The 21,672-nt window shown below is 40.7% G+C and overlaps 1 protein-coding gene across 11 annotated transcripts in view; it reads right to left on the bottom strand.

Annotated features, from left to right (window-relative positions):
- CALD1 (caldesmon 1) overlaps positions 1 to 21,672 on the bottom strand; it is a 177,327-nt gene that overhangs the window by 47,297 nt on the left and 108,358 nt on the right. The window contains exon 1 of one of the 11 annotated variants that reach the window (XM_061198747.1): positions 19,385 to 19,596. The exons of the other annotated variants lie outside the window; for them this stretch is intronic. Coding sequence (XP_061054730.1) covers positions 19,385 to 19,437 — 53 coding nt within the window. The 5' untranslated portion in view covers positions 19,438 to 19,596. Of the gene's footprint in view, positions 1 to 19,384; positions 19,597 to 21,672 lie in introns of those variants that run through there. 11 annotated transcript variants of the gene reach the window in all.

Raw genomic sequence — 21,672 nt, 5'->3', positions numbered from 1 at the left:
CCGGATTGTCTATGGCTGCTTTCACCCTTTAATGTCAGAGTCGAGTAATTACGACAGAGAGTGTATTTCCCACAAATTTGAAAATATATACCATCTAGCCCTTTACAAAAAAAGTTTGCTGATCCCTGATCTCAGCCAATGGTCCTGAAATTTTTTTATAGTGTACTATCAGTTAAAAAATTTAAGCATATATATATGTATGTGTATATATATATATACACACATATATGCATATATATGTATATAGACACACATATACACATATATAGTAACTTATTTATAAATTATATACATGTAGTGCTGTTTAAATGTTTATAGATTTATAACACAGGAAAAAGATATGACAACAAAACAAAACATATTTAAAGTAAGTTTAATTTATTAATGTTCATAAAATCTTCTGTGAAAACTCTTAGTTTAACACACTGAGATAAGTAATTTGAAAATCTGGCTATAAGTTCAATTTATTTTGAAATTTGGTTTTAAATGACAGTAATAACTTAATTTTTTTAAAAAGCCCCTGAAAGATATGTAGAGACAAGTGGAAAGAACACATCATTGGCTTGGCATTTGAAGCATGATACTAATACAGCCAATCTGCCCCACCAACCATGCAGTTTTCTGTAAACTTTAGGAAATTTATGTCTGTCCTGATATCAACTAGTTGTTCGTTCAGAGTCATCCAAAGGCAGTTTTACATTTTTAATAAACATCTCCACTGAGATGTTTTACTTGGGAGATTTTTAAATAGATAAGAAAATGTTGGTTCCAAGGTGAGGTGTGAAGATCAATACTCTTAGGTAGGTTACATGTTTACATCTGTTTGGACAAAAAAAAAAAAAAAAAATCACAAAGCAATGGGGTCATTTCCCGAAAGATCTCTCTGCTGCATGAGTTTCTTCTAAAAAGCAGTTATATTCCCCGCTCTTTGTGGACAGCTCTCCTTTGCTGAAAGGTACAGGTGAAGTGCGTGGCTCAGAAGCTAAGCGCTCATACACACTCACAGCATTAGTGACAGCTCCACCGCATTCTCAGAGCCTCCCTGGGCTCATGTGGTCAGTGTTCCCTTCAACCTGCAGTTTCTGCAGAAATCCTTTTAAGTCCAGAAACCTGAGTCCATTTCATGAAGGTTAGTTTACTTTAAACTAGATAAGCTATACCATCGGTATATGCACTTACCCAGTTACAAGTAAACCGCAAGGATGTGAAAGGACAGGGGCCGCCCTCCCCTCTGGGGGCGGAACTCCTGCTCTTCCCTCAGGACCAGTCACACATGGTCGGAAATATGGACTTAGTGAAGGTGCCAGGGCCAGAAAGCATAATAAGCATCAGTAATGCTTCATTTCCTATTAGTTTAACTTCATTTATACACTCTTGTCTTCTTTTCTTTGACCCTGCTCCTCCCTCCTCTCCATTTTTACCTAGAGGGCTCTTCTCTATCCCTCATGGCCAGCTCAAACCTGTGTGAGGTCTTACCAGACGTAATGAAGGTCAACTGGAAGGAACTCTTTCCCTCCTGTGAAATCGTTGCTGTTGTTCCAGATATTTGTCAATATTGCCTTATTGTTATTTGTGTATCATCCTATCTCTCATACTGTGTCATGTCTGTTGAAATCAAGAGTCATGTTTTATACATATTTTTAGCCCTCCTCCCCAACGTGTTTGTAGGTATTTGATAAGTATTTTTAGTAATGAATTCAGGAAAGGCATATGGCATAAGACACCGAGCAATGGCTAATTAACAACGATGAAGGCTAATTCAGTTCCCTGGATATGAGGTGAACTGCCTAAGTTCATATGGATTTAACTGAAACAGATATGGAAAGGACAAATAGGTCAACATGAAGCCATTTAAAAGTCTTAGTGTTGGGGCTTCCCTGGTGGCGCAGCGGTTAAGAATCCGCCTGCCAGTGCAGGGGACACGGGTTCGAGCCCTAGTCCGGGAAAATCCCACATGCCGCGGAGCAATGAAGCCCGCGAGCCACAACTACTGAGCCCACGTGCCACAACTACTGAAGCCCACATGCCTAGAGCCCGTGTTCCGCAGCAAGAGAAGCCACCGCAATGAGAAGCCCATGCACCAAAACAAAGAGTAGACCCCGCTCGCCACAACTAGAGAAAGCCCGTGTGCAGCAACGAAGACCCAACGCAGCCAAAAATAAATTAAAAAAAAAAAAAGTCATAGTGTCAAATATAGGACAACAATGCTTCCCTAAAGGACAGATCAGTGAAATGTGACTCAGTTTAGTGAATAGGGAAAGGCCAACAATTCTATATTAGGCTCAGGAGTATTTACTGAGAAAATGACATTTAAAGTTATTAGAGCATTGTCAGTGGGAGAAGCCACCCCCAAATGATGTCCCAAAGGCATGTGTGTGGCGTACACACACAGTCATTCAGAAGCTTTGTGAGTCTCCAAGAAGGCAGACACTCCACACTGGCTTGTGAATATGAATCAGGAAACCTGGCAGTGCCCACGGCCATACTGCATTGGCCATGGGACTTGCTCTGACCATGAGTTCCAGGAGCTGAAGCCTGATCATTCACCATGGGAAGAAAGGACCTCTCAAGTCTGAACTTCAACACTACGAAGTGATGGAACAGAGTCATATTAATCCGACCTGGGAGTGCTAGTGGCAGCTTCCATGCTATGCTTGGAGATAGAAGAGGGTTAGCAAAAAATACAGGAGGTAGAACGCCAATACCTCACATTTCTCTCAATTCCTTCCCACCAGAAGTTGGAAACAGCTACTAGTCAAAGCCATCTTGCCAGTGTCTCTGTGGGTAGGTACCTGGAAAATTTAGCTCACTGGCCAAAGATGCCAAAGTTTTAATGCAGTTGTTGTACATTTGTTTCTCATTTGAATGCTATTTTCTCTGTAGGTGGCATTATGTTGCTACTACGTACAGAAAGTCCCCTTGAGTTTAGAGCTGGAAAATGTATGTTTTCCTGGGTAAAAAGAACCAAATGGTTATGGACAAGAAAGATATTTGACTTTTGAATATAGTCAATAATCAGGGACTAAAGTCAAACTGAGTCAACCAGTGTTTTCTAGTCTGTTTGTGGATCCTGGCCTGCTTCAAGAGCTTATGTGTGCGTGAGTAAGTGCACCTGCACACCTGCCATCAGCCTGTCTCTGTTCCTGTCACATGATTGGCCTTGGTGTGGCTCATGAACAGAGCAGAAACTCTTTGTTTTCCTGTTACTCTGGTGCATGTCTTTCCCCCCATAACTCCCTCTTGGATCATCAACCCTTATAAAGTCCTTATATCCCTCTATATTCTCTCTACTCTCACTATCAAGCCTGTTATTGGTTTGGGCCTTCTGCAATGTCTGTGGAAAGCAAAAATAATTCAGTACAAGTAAGTAAACTAAGCAAGTTTGACTTAGCTGGTCCTTTAGAAATATTTTCATGTGCTCTAGTCAAAACAGATTCTGTAATTCATGGGGTAAATCATTAAGATAACCAAAAATAGCTAATTTCACTGTATCATGGGCAGTCTTGTCATTTTTACTTCTAGTTTCAGAGTTAGGTTTCTAAATTAGTTTAATCTACTTTGTAGCTAACCTAAACTCACCTAGGGATGTATCCACAAGCATCTACTGAAGTGATTTTATTTTATCTCCAGACATCTTAACCACTTGCCCAACTGATAAAAATATCCAAAAAGTGAACAAAAAATAACTGTTCTATTTGGTTATTGAATGTCTCAGAACACTAGGTTGACTATTTTTGATCCAAATGTTAGTAGCCATAACCCCCAATAACATTGTATTATGGGCTTGTGCTCTCTAGAGCTACACTTTGGAACAAAGTGTCCAATGGCCCTTTTCAGACTGCATTTTATTTGACCTCACAGAGGTCTTTGACACTGTTGACTGTACCTTCCTTTGTGAAATTCTCTGCCTACCGTTTATTTTGTAGTTTCCTTTGTGTCTTCCTCAGCGCTAGTCTTTTCTTACTCAACATACTTGCCTTGGGTAATCCCATCTATGTTTATTACTTGTTAGTCAGTTTTTAGGTGATGATTTTCTAATTTATATTCCTAGCTCAGGCTGTTCTCCTGAATTTCTAAATGACCTTTCTTCTTTGGTAATGAAATTTCCAGTGAGGAAGTTGAGAGTAATAAGTTATTCTGGACATCTGATTAATCCATCACTCTTCCGAAATTCAAAACTTCTCCCCATGTTGGTACTACACTCTCAGATTTTCTTATTTTCAAAGATGGATGGTTTAAAATACTTTTTAAAAATTCCTCAGTCATATCATCCTATCCTTGCTACAGATAGCAATTTCACAGTTTCAGGATGTGAAGTTGGGTTAATATTAAAAGAAAAGTCAAATGAAGAAGCATTTACTAACTAAATTAAATATCAAGAGATGAATAGCTTGCATGAACACAGAGAAAACATTAAAACATTAAAAATTTAACTTCATTATTATTATTATGCCTTTGAAATGGAATCACTGTTTTTCGACTAGCTGGCAGAGAATTTCACTCTTTACACGCATGGAAAATAAAGTTCAAATAATACCCATGTGTCTAGAAGTCGATTTTGGTTGAAAGCACAATTCTCTGCTGTTAGGTTTAAAACAACCGAACTGAACTTACCAACCTGAGAAGAAACCTGTCTAACTCTTTTCATATACATATTGTATTTTCTTTAAAGGTTTCAAAACGTCAGAAAGAGAAAGAGGCTGGCCCTGCCCACCGGGAGCTGGATGATACAATAGAGGATGCATCCAGAGCAGTAGTTCTCAATCTTGGCTACACACTAGAATCATCTGGGGGAACTTTTAAAAATCCTACTGCCCAAGCTGTGCCCCAGATCAATTAAATCAGACCCGCTGGGGGTATAATCCAGGCATTAAAGCTCCCCAAGTGATTCCAGTCTGCAGCCAGGTTGAGAAATACTGATTCATAATGGGTGACTGAGGAACAGTTCGGGCCAGATGCAGTCACGTTAAAAGGCAGCGTAGAGACATTCCGAAAACAGTGGACAGAGGAGTCGTGGGCAAGTATTTAGAGATCAGAGTGGAAATAGATGAGGCCACTTGTCCTTATGATCCTAAACAGTCTTTTTGTTTCTTTTATTTTTTAAAATTAGGGTACATCAATATTGGCAAGCAGAAAGTGAAAGTTGATATTTTTGTGCAGATAAATTTTTAAACTTATTAAACATTGGTTAAATACACTGAATGGTCTACCCCTTGTTCTCTCCATGACCAAATCTGACTGAGTCTGAGGTCACCTTCCTTCTGGTGGCAGCCCCTCAACCTCCTTTCAGGATGAAAACTTCACTTCACTCCACATTCCCATCTTTCCTCCATCATGGATGGTCTGTGTCAAGATGATACTCTTAAAGCTCAGCTAAGCTTTAAGCGAGAAAACAATTCTTAGTGTCTGTTTTACAGAATTCGAACTGTAAAAAGAGAAAAAAAACTAGTTCGGGAGCCACAGCCAAACCCACGAGGTACCTGCCAAACCACACCTTATCCTCCCCAATCAGCAAAAATATCATCCGCCGCCTGACTCCTCTTACCTCACCAATAGGAGCTCCTTCATTCCCTTATTAGGACACTGGCAGTGGCGAGGGAGACTGCTCGTGTCTGAGTCCCAGAGTGGCTTCTACAACATGTGCAATTCATCAAAAATGAGCAGAGGGTAACAGGCACCGAGGGAGGGGACTGGAAAAATTAAATCCTCGCTGTATGGGAGAAGAATCCATCTTGGTAGGCCACAATTATGGTTTTGGATGAAAAAAAAATTTTTTTTTAAGGCCAAGCCAAAAAAACACAATCCTAATATTTTTTTTTTAATGCATTTTTTTGGAAGGGTATTTTTGAAACTTAGTAATGAAGTCAAGGAAATTTTAAGTTGAATGCTTCCAGGGTGTTGAATATGTATAATCAGTGAGTATCTGGTCTTAACCTTAAGAAGGGCTGGGCTTGGATGGTCTGTCCCAGTTCTAAGCATACACCTGAACCTACAGATATCATTTGCTTTTTTTTTTGAACCTGAAGCAAAATAAAAGCCCTGTCCCCCCTTCTGTCTTTCTGCTTCTCACCTGTCTACAGGGGTCCCCTCTCCATGCTCTGACCCTTGTCCTACCTAGCTAACCACCTTCTTCCTTTGTTCACAATCTTCCACTGCTTAAACCAAGCTTTTTTTCTATGATATTAGTACAACTGGGAGCAGCTTCCAAGTCAGAATGAGATGCCGTCCTGTTATGATCTGTGTCAGCAGGGCTGTCCTGTTAATCCCATCCTGTTTAGTGGCTAAGCTGTTTTCAGAGCCAACTCAGAAACTCAGATCCATCCAAACAATAATTTGAATCACAATTCTAACTTTCTAGAGTTTATAAAACACTTCCATCATGTACATGCTCTAATTTTATCTTTAGAATGCCAGTGAGGCAGACACTACTATCATTCCTGTTTCGCAGTTGAGGAAATAGGCTCAGAGAAGCTGAGTGACTTATATTCAGAGTCAGGACATCATTATAATTTTGGACTTTTCTGATTGATGCTCTCTTCCATCTCAGAGATGTCACAGAATTGTGGTGTTCTGCTCAGATGAAGCTCTGAAGCCTACCAGAGAGAGTTTAAGTCTTCAAGTTCCCCCAAGGACCTTTAAACAAAAGGTGTTTAGGCCCCTGGGAGACTGTAGGAGGCCCCAGGAATCACTTTGTCCTCTGCGGTTGGGCTGCTGCTAATAACCAACTCTGCTAAATTTGACTCTGTGTTAAAGTTGTAAGTTTAACATTTCTAAGACTAATAATCTAAATACAATAGCCATTGTCCATTTGAAATAATAACATTGGTGACAAAAAAAGAGGAATGTACTAGACCAGCCAGCCTTGACTTTGAATGAGTGAAGCAAACATAGAGATTGTTTAAAAAAAAAATGAGGAAGCTTATTCAATGGTGATAACTCCCATTTGTGCGGTCCAGGCATACCTCGGAGATACTGCAGTTTCAGTTCCAGACCACTGAAATACAGCAAATATCACAATAAAACGAGATACACAAATTTTGGGGCTTACACAAATTTTGTGGCTTCCCAGTGCATGTAAAAGTTATGTTTACACTATATTGTAGTCTATTAAGTGTGCAATAGCATTATGTCTAAAAATCAATTTATGTACCTTAATTAAAAATGTCTTATTGCTAACAATGCCAAGAAATTATAATAGTAATATCAAAGATCACTGATCACAGATCTCTATAACAAATATAGTGATAATGAAAAAGTTTGAAATATTGCACGAATTACCAGAGTGTGACACAGAGATAAGAAGTGAGCAAGTGCTGTTGATTAAATGGCACCAATAGACTTGCTCAATGCAGCGTTGCCATAAACCTTCAACTTGTAAAAAACGCAGTATCTGTGAAGCTCAATAAAGCGAAGCACAATAAAATGAGATCTGCCTGTACTGACTAGGTGTCAGGCAATGGGCAGGATGCATTTCATCTAATCCTTACAATAGCACTGAATAGACACGATGGTTCTTATTTTACAGTCTAGAGGAACAAACTGGGCACAGAGAAGTTGAATAACTTGCCCAGGACCATACACATAGGATCTTAACTTGAATCTGGCCGGCCCCAAAGTCTGGGCTCTTTGCACAACAACGACATAGTACATCCCTTTCTTTCCAGGACTCAGTTCTCTAACTTGGACAGGGCAGGATTTAGAAGTTAAGATATGGAGAAGTTCACAATTATTCGAAGAGTTTATTTCTTTAAATCGGCATAAGAAAGCCATGTGATTATTAATAACAGTGAAATGAGAGGAGTTGCCAGTTTCATGGAAATACCTTTCCACTATGGGGGAAAGGTACACTCATTGCCTCTTTGTAGGGCCCTTAAAGCAATATGTAGTCCCCTGGGCTGGTTATTTAAGGTAGAGTCATGAAAGATCAAAGACCCTCACTAGACCACTCCTCTCACCCCGTCCAGCCCTGCTCCACCAGGAGGAGAAGCTTGCTCATCAAGCAGGATCTGATGTCATATTACAATTGCTGCCAGATTCTCCCACTCAAAGACCAGAGGTTAGAGCCGTGAAAGCACAGGCCGGGAATAACATCCGTTAAGTGTTAGCTGGAGAAAGCAAGGGAGCCACCAGGAGCCAGCTTGGAGCCAGGAGCCAGCCATTACACACCCACACAGGGAGGAAGTGGGCTAGCGAATCAACCTCTCTGGCCTCATTTTCCTCATCTGTAAAATGGAGACAATGGTGCTTAACTTGTAGTGCTGTTGAAGAATTAAATAAACTCATATTTGTAAAGTACTAGCACAGTGCTTGGTACACTGTAAGTACTGTATGAGTGTTAACCATTATTATTATTATTGTTACTATTATTATTCTCTTCCTCCTCATCATCATATGGGAAATAGGTTCTGTGCTTATATGTCTTCTAAGGTATGCTGCTGTTTCCAAGCATGAAGGGGAGAACTGGGCAGAAACATTTTTCTAACTCAAGGATCTTAAACTCATTTTCATTGAGAATATTAACACCAGAGAAGGCTGAGACATGCAGAACAAATATAGGAAAAAATTCTTTTGTTGGTATTCCCTTATTCCTCCTCTGTTGACTACCCTGTCTCTGTCTTTTCTGAGCACTGGAGTGTGGAGAGGAAGAGTAGTGGCTAAAAATGTGCAATAAATGGAATGCCCTTTATCTCTCATTTTCTCTGTCTCTCTCTTAGTCCATGTCACTTCTCATTAAAATGTGGATGGAAATTTACCATCAGACAGCTTTATCTTCCTATGCCAGAAAACACTCGTGTCCCAGTGGAAGAGGATAATCCCCTTTTCTATTTTTCTTTGGGGCTGGCTTAACACCCAAACTTAGTGGAGAATTGATGGTTCAGAACTCTACGCATGGAGGTTGGTTCTGAGTGTCACTGGAATGGCTTTAGACAGATGGCCTGGCACTGCCCCCATATCCTTCAGCCAGCTGACATTTTAATTGTACTAGAAAATTATCCCACTTATTGCTTATGAATTAAACTATGCAATGTCACATTAGAGTATTTTAAATCTTTCAGTACTTGTTATGGGTTGAAGTGTGTCCTCTAAAAATGATTGGTTGGTTGATCACCTAATCCCCAGGACCTCAGAAGGTGTTCTTATTTGGAAATAAGGCCTTTACAGAGGTAATCAAGTTATGATGGGTCATTAGGGTGGGCCCTCATCCAATAGGACCAGTGTCCTTATAAAAAGGAGGAAATCTGGACATAGAAACAGACATGCATGGAAGGTAGTCTATGTCAAGAAACACAGAGAGAATGTCATGTGAATACAGAGGATTGGAGTGATGGATCTGCATGCCAAGGACGGTCAAACTAAGAGAAGCTAGGAGAGAGGCCTGGGACAGATTCTCCCTTACAACCCTCAGAAGGAAACAACCCTGCCTGTTAGTTTAAGGCACCCAGTATGTAGTACGTTGTTACAGCAGCCCTAGGAAACTAATACAGTACTCAATTTAAGGATCGAATGGTTCTACTTTGTTAATAATTTTTTTCAACAATTATTAGCACCTTTTACTGTTTATTTAGGTGAGTGGTTCATTACATTGAACTAGTAGCACATCTGATTTATTAAGATGCCTTCTGTTGTAACTTATAATTTTACTCCCTCATATGTTCGGTTTTCACCTTTGCTGTGTTTCTTTTGCTCCTCTGTTACCTGAGGATCTTGGTTTGAGATTTACCTGTAGCTCTAAGTGGGCTCATAAAACTAGACTTCTTAAGCTTCTAGGTGGAGGGAATGTTTTACAGGGTCTCCCTCCCAACCTGCAAGTCTTCAGATCTAAGAGAGTCAGATTTGTAATGCTTCCCTGGGTCAAACTGAGAGTTTGAGTAAGGTCAGAAATTTAAAAATGTATACCAGGGAGGGAGAGTAAGTGGAAAATAAGTCTTTCCCATAATACTAACTCGCATAGGCCTGAGACGGTTCAATCTCTGACTTCAAGGCTGTTTCCCTTGGGGTGAGAAGAGACTGTACATACTTCCTGGGTGTCCTTCACTCACTGAGGTTAAAAAGAAAGCCCCAGTGATGCTTGAGTCTGAGGAGCTTTTGTCCTTTTGTGATCAGGAAGTATCCACTACTCAGCAAACTCATATCAGAATACCATTTCCACATTATGCCTCTCCAGGATGCATAAGGTTTGCTCAACTTATGGAGACCTCAGCAAACTTTAAAATGTAGAGGTAAGGGCCAGGTTTGTTGCATTTAATTCTAGGAACTCTGTATACTAATATAATGGGTCAAATTGTGTTGTCTCCAAAAATATGTTGAAGTCCTGACCCACAGTACCTCAGGATGTGACCTTATTTGGAATCAAGATGTAATCAAGTTAAGATAAGGTCATGAGGGTGAGCTCCAATCCAAAATGACTGGCATCCTCATAAAAAGGAGAAATTTGGACACAGAGGCAGACAGAGGGAAGATGATGTGAAGAGAAATAGGGAGAATGTCATGTGAAGTAATGGAAGCATTGGAGCTCTACTGCCACAAACCAAGGCCCAGCTGGGGCCACCAGAATCCAGAAAAGGCCAGGAAGAATCCTCCCCCTATAGGATTCAGAGGGAGCATGGTCCTGCAGACACCTTGATGTCAGGCTTCTAGCCTCTAAAACTGTGAGACAGAGACAATGAGTTTCTGTTGTTCTAAGCCACCCAGTTTGTGGTACTTTGTTATGGCAGCCCTAGGAAATTAATACAACTCATCACAGTCACTCATGCTTTTGTGAATACCTGGAAGCTACCTCAGATTCATCCCCTAGACACCCAGTTAATGCCAATAATTATCACTGTTAATCACCCCACACATATTTTTTTGAGCACTTACTAAGTGCCAGGCACTGTGCTAACTACTTTACATATCTTTTCTTCATTTTATAGACAAATAAACTAAGAAACTCAGTGAGATTAAGTAATTAGCTAAAGGGCACATAGTTAATAAAATGATGCGACTAGGATTTGGGTCCAACTTTACCTGGATTTCAAAGTTAATATTCTTTATTTATACTCTCCTTACTTATCAAGCTTACTTAAAGATTGGTGGCATCGAAGTCTTTGGCAAACAAATCCCTACTTCTTACTACATCCTCCTTCACAATGTGTCTGGTTTAGGCCAATTTGGAAAAGTAGTAATTTTATATTTTGCCCCAAGTCTATTTTTAGCAAATTTCTTTTAACTTCAGAGTTATCCAAAGTACAGCAGTATAGGTTATCATTTTTAAGTAGGAAGTAAATGGAGCAACGAAAATCTAAGATGAAGAGCTCCTCTGATTTTTCTAGAGTAGATGGATTTTTTGAACACATGTCAATCACAAACTGAATTCATCTGCCTTTTGCCCCAGCATCAGTCGCTTTGTTGGTGTAAGATATCAAGCCATTTCTCTCCTGGGGTTTTTAGGAAAGGGAGTGCTCAGAGGGAAGGGGAAGGTAGAAAATTTAACACTGATTAAACATCCACTGTGGTTTACACACCTTCACATAACTAATTCTTTTAATTTTCACTAAACCTGCAAGACAGATACTATAATTTTTTCCCCCCACATATGAAGAAACTTAGGCCTAGTGAAATTAAGAGACCTGCTCAAGTCACACTCTTAGCAATGATCGAGGTCTAAACGCAGATGTGGGAGTCAGGATACCCGACTCTAGTTTTCACGTGCCAAGAATGGGACCATTTAGTGCTTTGAAAGGTGGGTCTGGTCAGTAGAAAGAGTATTGAGACACTTTTTCCCAGCCAACAGTGCTGTTTAGCTCCAGAAAGACTACCGGAGAAATGGCAGAGGTGAGCGATCAGTTCCTCTTTAAAGCCATCTCTTCTGTTCCAAAAGGTCAGTGTACCTAGGCCACCTTGGACCTTAATTTACTCATTAAAAAGTTGTGTGAACACCATTATTTTCAATTCAATTCTTAGACATATCAGAATAATTCATTAAGTAGCTATGGAAATTACACAAAAGCTATAAATATCATGAAATCATATTAAAGGTAGGTTGAAAAAATTACTTAAATTTTATGTATTTCATGTACTTTTCTCTGGAAACTATGCAAGGTAATTATGAACTATGGCCTTTGGTGGGGGGAAACGTGGCAAATTTATTTTCTTCTTCTTGGGGTGAATATAGTCCTTATTTTATTATATTATTTTTTATATTATCTCAGTTGCATACAAAGTGAAAGGTACAGTGATTTGGAGAATCGAGTTCTAGAAAAGGTGAGTGTAGACATTCCTTGTAAATATCAGAAAGAAGTCATGGAAATAAAAGACATGGAGAGCTGATGTAGCAGGCAGAGCTAGCCTGGAAGAGGCAAATGTCTAGGGTGGGTTAGGCCCTAAATAGGAATTAATCAGCATAGAAAATATCAGCCTAAAATACCAGGCCCTAAATAGGAATATCAGGACTTGAAAGAAGCATTCTAATCAATGTCTGCATGAGACGAGGTTTACAATAAGGTTACAAAGAAAAAGTGAAAGATCAGTGAGAAAAGTACCATATTTTCTCTGGAAGTTTATTGTTTTAAACCCTTCTTAATAAAGTTATCTCCTTTACTGGTTACTTTTATTTAATGTCAGTTGTTTTTAATAAAAAGCAGTCTTAATAGCAGTGGAAATGAGTGTTTATAAATCCAGTGGGCTAGAGCAGATACTATCAGGCAAAGCATACTCCTTCACAAATTGGCTCATGAGTTAAAAACCCACCGACCACCTAGTTGCTTCCTTGATTTTACAACCAGAAAAAGTATTTAAGGGCAGAGGAAAGAGGATGACCTGACTGAGCTTCTTAAATACAAACCTAGTTACAACATCACAAACAAATGCCACTCAGATCTTCATTTGTGAAGTTGCATAATATTACAGCCCATGCAAGGATCTTTTCACAACTCTATAAGACAAATGGTCTCTCCAAGTTGTTCCTCTGATATTAAATTTTAATCGGGAAAAATAAGGCTATTTAATAATAACTTGCATTTGCTATGTACTTAGTTTTTTCCCATATACTTTAACGCACGCCATTGTACTGGATGGTCTTACCACTCTGCAAGTTATACCGAGCAGGCATGAGCATCTCCATCTTATAGCTGCGTTGCAGCGAGATGAAGTGGCTTCCTGGAAATCCCAGTGCTGATTAGTGAAGGAGATAGACCAGAATCCAGACCCTCTGATTCCCACCTGAAAAGCCTCTCCTTAAACTTCCAGGCTGATCCCTGAGGCAGGCAGCCAGTGTGGTCAGGGTTACCACGATTATGTAATATGTTCAGTCGTTTTCAAACTTCAGTTTGCAGCTTCTGAAATCTACTTAGTAGTTTATGACTAGCATTTTTTAATGATATATAAAATATAGAAAATCAGAGGGCAAGAAACTAAATCACTATATCAAAGAGATATCTGTACTCTCATGTTATTGCAGCATTGCTCACCATAGCCAAGGTATGGAAGCAACCTAAGTGTTCATCAATGGATGAATGGAGAGAGATATATATATAATATGGAATATTATAACATATATAATATATACAGAATAATATGGAATATTATTCAGCCTTTAAAAAGGACACCTGAAACTAACACAACATTGTAAATCAACTATACACCAACAAAAATTATTTAAAAAAAAGAAGAAGGAAATTCTCCCGTTTGCAACAACATGAATGAATATGGAGGGCATTGTGCTAAGTGAAATAAGCCAGACAGAGAAACACGAATACTGCATGGTATCACTTACATGTGGAATTTAAAAAAAAAGTTAAACTGGAATGGTGGTTGCCAAGGGTTGGAGATGGGGGAAATGGGGAGAGGCTGGTAAAAGGCTACAAACTTTTAGTTATAAGGTGAATAAAGTCTTAGGATCTAATGTATAACACAGTGACTATAGTTGATAATACAGTATTGTATAACTGAAATATGGTAAGAGAGTAGAACTTAAGTGTTCTTACCAGAAAAGAAAGAAAAGGTAAGTATGAGAGGTGATGAATTTGTTAATTAACTTAATGATGGGAATCCTTTCACAATGTACAGATCTATCAGATCATCACATTGTGCATTTTAAATATATTACGATTTTATTTGTCGATTATACCTTAATAAAGCTGAAAAAAATCTACAGCACAACTTGAAAAGAAGAAAATATCAGAGGGTGAACATAGCAAGAGTGAGCACCGTTTTGTGAAATATTTGTTTCAAATAGATCTGTGTGTGTGTATGTATATATATGTAAAATACTGAGTCACAAAATAAACTTAAGTTTATTATACTTAAGTTCATACTTAAGTATAAGTGAAAAGAAACTGGTATTTCTTTCGGAGGGTCAGAGGGAAAGAGAAAACAGGAAAACACTGATGTGGCTAATGCTGATCGGGCGGCTGTACTGCTCTGATGGCAGCCATGGCCCTGATGGATCTGGGGATGTGCGTGTGTTGGGTGATGGCTGTGCGAGGACTGAAGAAAGATTCCTGCAGTGGGTGGGAGGTTAAAAGACTAGATAATCTTGAAGCCAGAGTCTGTGTTTTGTTCCTTTTTATGTTCTTAGTGCCTAGTCCAGCAGCACTAACTGGCACAGGAAACCCTCAATGAATATTTGTTGAATGAATGCATGGAAATGAGTGAGGTTTACAGATTTTTAAAGGCTCCTCTTAAAAATTCAATTAGGCTTGGAAATGAATTCAGGCAGTCCTACATTTATGAAAAGCTTGTTTCCAAAACCTTAATTTGCAAATTGGTTTTTGGAACTTCAAACATTATTATACATGGCAGCTGGGATCTTAGGCCAGCCCACAGCTACCTTTTAAAACCCAGGATATATCTGAAGCTAGTAGCGAGAACGGAAGCTGCATTTCTACGGGATAAAGGCATCCTCGCTGGTCCAGCTAGGAATGCCAGGGGCAAACTGGCCTCCAGATGGCAGAAGAGCACCTCCCCAGCCCCCATTCCTCTTGCCTCAGCTGGCCCTGCCTCTGCAAAGCCATTTTGGCAGGACTGGGAGGGACGTGAGAAGCAGTATGAAGTGAGGGCTCATGTCAAGGATAGAAATAGGTCAAAGGTAAGGAGAGGGAAAGAGGAGTGAGCAATGCAAATTGCCTCAACCAGGAAGGAAAGACAGGCCTGTGGCCACCAGGCACTCAGCCCGTGTGCTTGTGGCCAGGTGGCCAGTAAGACACATGCAAAAAAGTTGAGACCAACTCCATAAAGATTTGGTGTAGTCACCACTGCAGGACAGATTCAGCAATATCATTTATAGAGTGCCCCATACGTGCAAAGTACAATTGCCTGTTTTTCTGCCATTCTGTCTTATTTTTTTATCCATTAACAGCAAGTAGTAATTTCACCCTTAACCAGATAAGAGGTCCAGTAAAGTCAATCATTTAAAGCCAATCTTTGAACCCAAAAGTGAGCAAAAAATGGCCAGTTTGGTATACAAACCAACAGTCACAAAAGGTACATGCCCTTTACTTTGTAATAGAGAAGGTGCCTGAGTGCTCCTCTGCCCAGACCGTTGACTTTTTCCTTGAACACAATTCTAACAAATGGGGCTTCCTGATAGCCTTGGCTACATCCAAACAGAGTGGAACCGCTAGAGTTGGATGCATTAGGAGCAATTAGGAGAGATAAAATAAATAAAAAGATAGAGGACAGCACACAATAATTGGACAATTTCTGGATGAGAATTGTATCCACTGAGATACCACTGTTTCACAGCATGATTTAAAAAACTATATTCAGGGCTTCCCTGGTGGCGCAGTGGTTGAGAGTCTGCCTGCCAATGCAGGGGACACGGGTTCGAGCCCTGGTCTGGGAAGATCCCACATGCCGCGGAGCAACTGAGCCCGTGAGCCACAACTACTGAGCCTGCGCGTCTGGAGCCTGTGCTCCGCAACAGGAGAGGCCGTGACAGTGAGAGGCCCGCGCACCGCGATGAAGAGTGGCCCCCGCTCGCCGCAACTGGAGAAAGCCCTCACACAGAAACGAAGACCCAACACAGCCATAAATAAATAAATAAATAAATAAATAAATTTATTAAGAAAAAAAAACTATATTCATAGTGACAATTCTCAGCAATGGGGAAGTGTTTCAAATGTATTCTAACATCTAGTTTAAAGAAGGGAAAGACATAGTTTTCATTACAATTTTTTTTTTTAATTTAGCATGCTGGAAAATTGTAATGCTACATTCCCCAATAAGATTGAATAAACCAGGTATTTATTCCTAAACTTTTTACAAATCTGAACATTTTTACGTGCACGTCTTCTGTATCTTATACAACTATGCCAATTATTGATTTCCCTGACATGTTTTTAACTTAGTTTCTTCAGAAAACAGTGGGATGAACGAAATAATTTCCTATGTTTCTTTGATTCCATGGTTTAAAAATTTATATACCCTTCCACATTTGTTACAAAATGTGACAAAAGCATGGCTGTTTATAAGAAACCCAAAATCTTGACTCAAGAAGACTTCACGGGGCTTTGGGAAAATGAGAAAGTAAGTGGTGAAAATATTAGACTGCAAGTGACAGAATCTCTCAGTAATCTTACCAGGAACAAATTAAACAGCACCTTGAAATCTAAAGAACTGAACAGCCAATCACAACTGCCCCTGAAAATAACATGGCTCTGGATAGGTCTTGGCACTCAGGAATCTTAATGCACCTCATAAAAGAAACACCGCCAATCTCGCTCTGTAGGTGATGAAACTGAGATAAATTATCTGATGCAAATGCAAAGGAATTTAGAACTCATTTTGTTGGGCATCTGTTTTGACATTTAACCTAAAACTTCTTCCAAAGAAGAAGGCACAGAAGCTTTGTGTGTTCCAATGACTCCAATGAAAAGTGTGAACTTAGATGAACTGAGTTTGATTTATCCAGTAATGGGAAAGTTAAAGAATATTTTTTTGAGCATTGGCACTGTGCTGGAAGCTGAAGGTTCAAAGTTTCAAAATAGTTCCTGCCCTCAAGTGGATTACCATATATTGCATTGGCATTCTACCAGCCACTTTTGCTCACTTTTGGGTTCAGAGATTGGCTTTAAATGATTGACTTTACTGGACCTCTTATCTGGTTAAGGGTGAAATTACTACCTGCTGTTAATGCATAAAAAATAAGAAAGAAGGGAAGGGAGGGAAGGGAAGGGAAGGAACAGGCATGCTCACCACTAACTTTAGTTCAAGGTTAATAATAGAAGGGTGGACAAAGGATATGGAGAGAAAAGAAGAGCTGAGGAAGCCTTGTGGAGGAAGGTAGTATTTGATTTGGGCCTTGAAGGACAGGAAGGAAGTCAGGAACAAATGAGATAGAGCCCCTCATTCCTACTCTACTCCCCAGTCACCCTCCATTGCTTATCCTCCCCCACTCCCCATCTCTTCCCTACCCCACCTTACCCTACCCACTCCACCAAAACTTCCTTGGAATCCTAGGTCTCCATGGAACACTTCAGAAACCCCCATCTTTTTTAATGTCTCCATTTCAGAGGGGAAACTGAGGCACATAGAGTGTTCTCCATGTAGGAAATAGAGTGAGCCAGGGAATGGAGGTGGCTTGTACATGATGAGTTTGGGGACCAGTGAGTGATCTGATTTGGCCGGAGCAGGGGGAGGTCAGAATGGGAAAGGATATTAAAGGCAGACTGTGGAGAACTTTGAGTGCCACGTTGAGGAGAGTGGGGTCTATCTTCAAAGGTGGGGGTGGGAGGACAGGAGGGGACAGGATCAGAAAGGGGACAGAGAATGAAGCCGGGACCAGATAGGAGGCAACTGTAATTGTCCAGGTGGCGGGCGATAACTGCTGAAATTCAGGAAATGAGAGAGTGGTTAGAGAAGAGTGAGAGAGACATGGAGAAAGTAAACTGATAGAACTGTGGGCATGATGGAGCGGGAAGAAACTCAGAACCAGGAATTCACACACACACACACACACACACACACACACACAGCAGACTGGGCTCTTTGCCCTGCATTCCAGGCTCTGTTGTTGACTAGCCGTGAACACTGGGCAAGCCCTTCACCCCATGTGCCTCAGTTTCCTCATCTGAAATGGTGGCATTAAATAAGATGGGAGTTTCTGAAGTTCCATGGAGACCTAGGATTCCAAGGAAGTTTTGGCGGAGTGGGTAGGGTGGGGTGGGGTAGAGAGGTATGGGGAGTGGGGTGGGCGTGAGCAATGGGGTGGGGGTGACTGGGGCCTGCAGCAGGGATGAGAAGCTCTAGATCCAAAACCACCTATTTAATCAGAACATCTCCTTTATGGAACAGAATTCCTTGTAACAGTAAATTTGCTAAAAAAAAAACCAAAGCCCCCCAACCAGTCTGATAACCACAGGACCATATAGGTGACCTCTAACACCCCTCTGTGCTCTCACACTTGAGTGATCACACTTAGGGAAACTGGTTATCCAAGAGATCTGCTAATATAGTGGATGTGGGTCTCATTTTTAGGACCCCAATGAGTTGCTGTTTATTTGATGTGCTGTTGCACAAATGCTGGAACAAATGGAACAACAACTGTCATGCTGAATCGACGCCAAAACTCTCAAAAACGGGACAGATTTACTGAAAGGCCATCTGGTGTTCTCACTCTTGTGCCTTACCTTTGCCCAAGACCCAGTGAGTTTTCCAAACCTCATAAACGCCAGCATGAAAAGGGCCCTTGCCTGCAAGTACAAAGACACTGGCTTCCCTGCTACTGACTGTTATCCGGCTTTGGGTTAAGTGGAGTTGCCCCCCTGGGTTCCGTTTCCCTGTCTATAGAAGAAGAGCATTGCAGCAAACAGCCCTAGGGGCCCCTCTAGCTTGAACATTCCAAGGTTCCAGGATCCTAAACTTTGGAGCCTGTTATCTGAACAATTCTCTGATCAATAGCATGTGCTCTGGGTCTTGTTCTGTCACAGTCAGCTGGTCAGTGTATTAAGGGCTTTGGGCTGTTGACTCTAAGGATTGGGCAATGTGTGCTTTAGCCAAAGTCTCTGAGCCCTGCAGATGCATCACTCCGAGCAGAGGGTTCAGGTCTAAATTCACAGCAGATCTTTAGAAACACGATGCTTTGTGGATCGGTATGTGGAATAAGAAAACCCATGCCTTTGGTATAAACACCCCCAAATGGTCTACGAAACACCAAAAAAAAAAAAAAAAAAAGGAACAGAGGAAAACCAATCAGAACCACCACCAAGTTAAGACCAAAAAGTTTCATACAGGTCTGATATTTACACACTCACTGCCTTCCTTTGCCTCCTGATTTCTCCTCTCGCCTCCCACTCCCACAACTAAAAAAAAAAAAAAAAATTATTATTTTTTTTTTTACAACAATTCCTTTATGCGAAAGAAGAAGAAGAAGAAGAAAAACTGAAGAGGTGAAGCGAGCACTCACTGGGAGAGCACGGCCAGGCTGCGTCTTCCCTGCGATCCGGATCCCCCGAGCATGTCTACAGCTGGAAAAGGGCTGCGAGCGCAGAGGTGCTGAGACCCTCTGAGCGGTCAGGGCGTGGACCGGGCCCGCGGAGGTGCCATGTCATCTGCGGCTGAAATGCAGTGTGCAGGATGCTCCCGGGCTCTCCCTTTGTGTTAACACTTTGGTCTGTCCCTGTGACGAAAGTCTGGGCTTGTCCTTTGCCAAATTTACTCCTCCCCACCCTTTCCCTTCGCATAGGATCATCAGAGAGCTGATTGTTATTTTTTACTGTAATCTCTCTAATAGAGGCCCATCATGTTTAGATTTAGATTGTAAACGGCTCAGATTGCTTCGTGATTTCCAGAATGTTATTACTGGGCAGTAGGGGCCAGGATCCCCAGTAGCTTTCATGATGAAGACTTTATATGATCAATTACAAATAATTCTTCCGAGGCAGAGAACTAGTTAAAGGAAAAGACACTGACCCACGTGCTCAGCCTTTTGGAAAATAGTCGACCATGGTATCACTTTCATGCACAATCCAATTCTGAAGAGATCAACGGAAATCAGCCCACCAAAAAGTTCATCCGGGTGCAGTTCTCAGGCCCTCGTTCTGAGCTCTGTTCTCAATTAGCATTGGTGTCAGTGGCTTCCAAAGCAAACAGTTCTCACTGAGAAATCAAATCTGGGAAACTCCTATTATCCCTTTTATTCAGGGGAAGATGCATGATATAAAAATGCATACAAAGGCAAAGGGAAGAGAGCCAGAGGATCAGTGATATGCTGTGTTATACAGGGTGTTTGGTGAAATGAGGGCAACAGCTTGACGAAGGAACATGTTGCAACAGTGGGCCCGGTCTGCCCCCGTGGCACTCTGGTGTGGTGATCTCATCTGCCAGGCCAGGCAAGGGAGCCTGGTCAGCAATAGCTTGGAAAGCAACCAGATTCCAACCCCTGTGGAGGGGGTGGTGTTGATTCTATCTGGAGATGACACTCTATCTAAGCTTGAGTTATGAATATGCTTCTTCATCGCTAACAAGCAATGAACAGATTGCTGCTGGGGCACCAAGATACTTATGGGACTGGCTTTCTGTTAAATAAGTAGAACAACCCAGATCTCCACAGTGTAGGGTTAAGATGATTCTTTTGGTAAATAGCAGGAGAAACAATCAACTTTACACATTGATTCACATCCTTCATACGATGAAAAACATCTTTGAGGTCTATGGCTTCATATCACAAACATGGACACAGAGGCACAGAGCACTTCAAAAGTTCACCCAGAGTCATGGAGAGGAACCAAAGCAAGCATTCTTGTGCTCAACTTAAAGAAGTTTAATTTAGTTAGATTAAATCCTCTCTTCACTTTAACTAACTAGAAAATTTTGGTTGTTTTATTGCTTAAGTACTATGCTGTCCTCAAAGTCATAGTTTATAGAGTAATATAGTTTAATGAACTTCAAAATTAATTATCTCTACATATCATGATGAATATACACCTTTAAATATCCCTTTGATTATATATGTTATCACTCAACATATATTGACTATTTAAAGTGCATGAGACACTCATAGAGATCACACAAGAGGCTTTAATGAAATACTCACTGACTAGACTTGAGTTTATTGCTCCAAAGCTGTGATAGACACATGTATTGAGGCATTTTGTTATTCCTCTTTCTACCACATTTTTCCCATTTAATTTTTCTCCTTTTAAAATATTCCGTGATTTGCTGTGGCAAGCAGAATAATATTCCTCCCAAAGACATCCATGTCCTAATGCCCAGAACTTGTGAATATGTTACTTTACATGGCAAAAGGGATTTTCCACATGTGATTAAGTTCAAGGCACTGAGGTGGAGAGATTAGCCTGGATTATCCAGATGTGCTCACTCTTAGTCACACAGGTGTTTAAAGTGAGATAAACCTCTCCCGCTGAGGTCAGAGGGAGATATGGCTATAGAATAATGGCCAGAGAGATGACCTTGCTGGTGCTGAAGATAGAGGAATGGGGTCCAGGAATGTGGCAGCTTCTAGAAACTGGAAACGCAAGGAAATAGATTCTCCCATAGAGCCTCCAGAAAGCAATGCAGCCTTGTCTATATCTGGATTTTAGCCTAGAGAGACCTGTGTTGGACTTTGAACCTCTAGAACAATAGATAGGTTTGTGCTGTTTTAAGCCACCAAGTTTGTGGTTATTCATTACAGCAGTGATAGAAAACTAATACATTTGCTTATGGGACTCAACTGACCTTGGGAATACATTT

The sequence above is a fragment of the Eubalaena glacialis genome, chromosome 8 (genome assembly GCF_028564815.1).
Source record: "Eubalaena glacialis isolate mEubGla1 chromosome 8, mEubGla1.1.hap2.+ XY, whole genome shotgun sequence".
Lineage (NCBI taxonomy): Eukaryota > Metazoa > Chordata > Mammalia > Artiodactyla > Balaenidae > Eubalaena > Eubalaena glacialis.
This window is presented reverse-complemented; position numbering and strand designations above follow the sequence as displayed.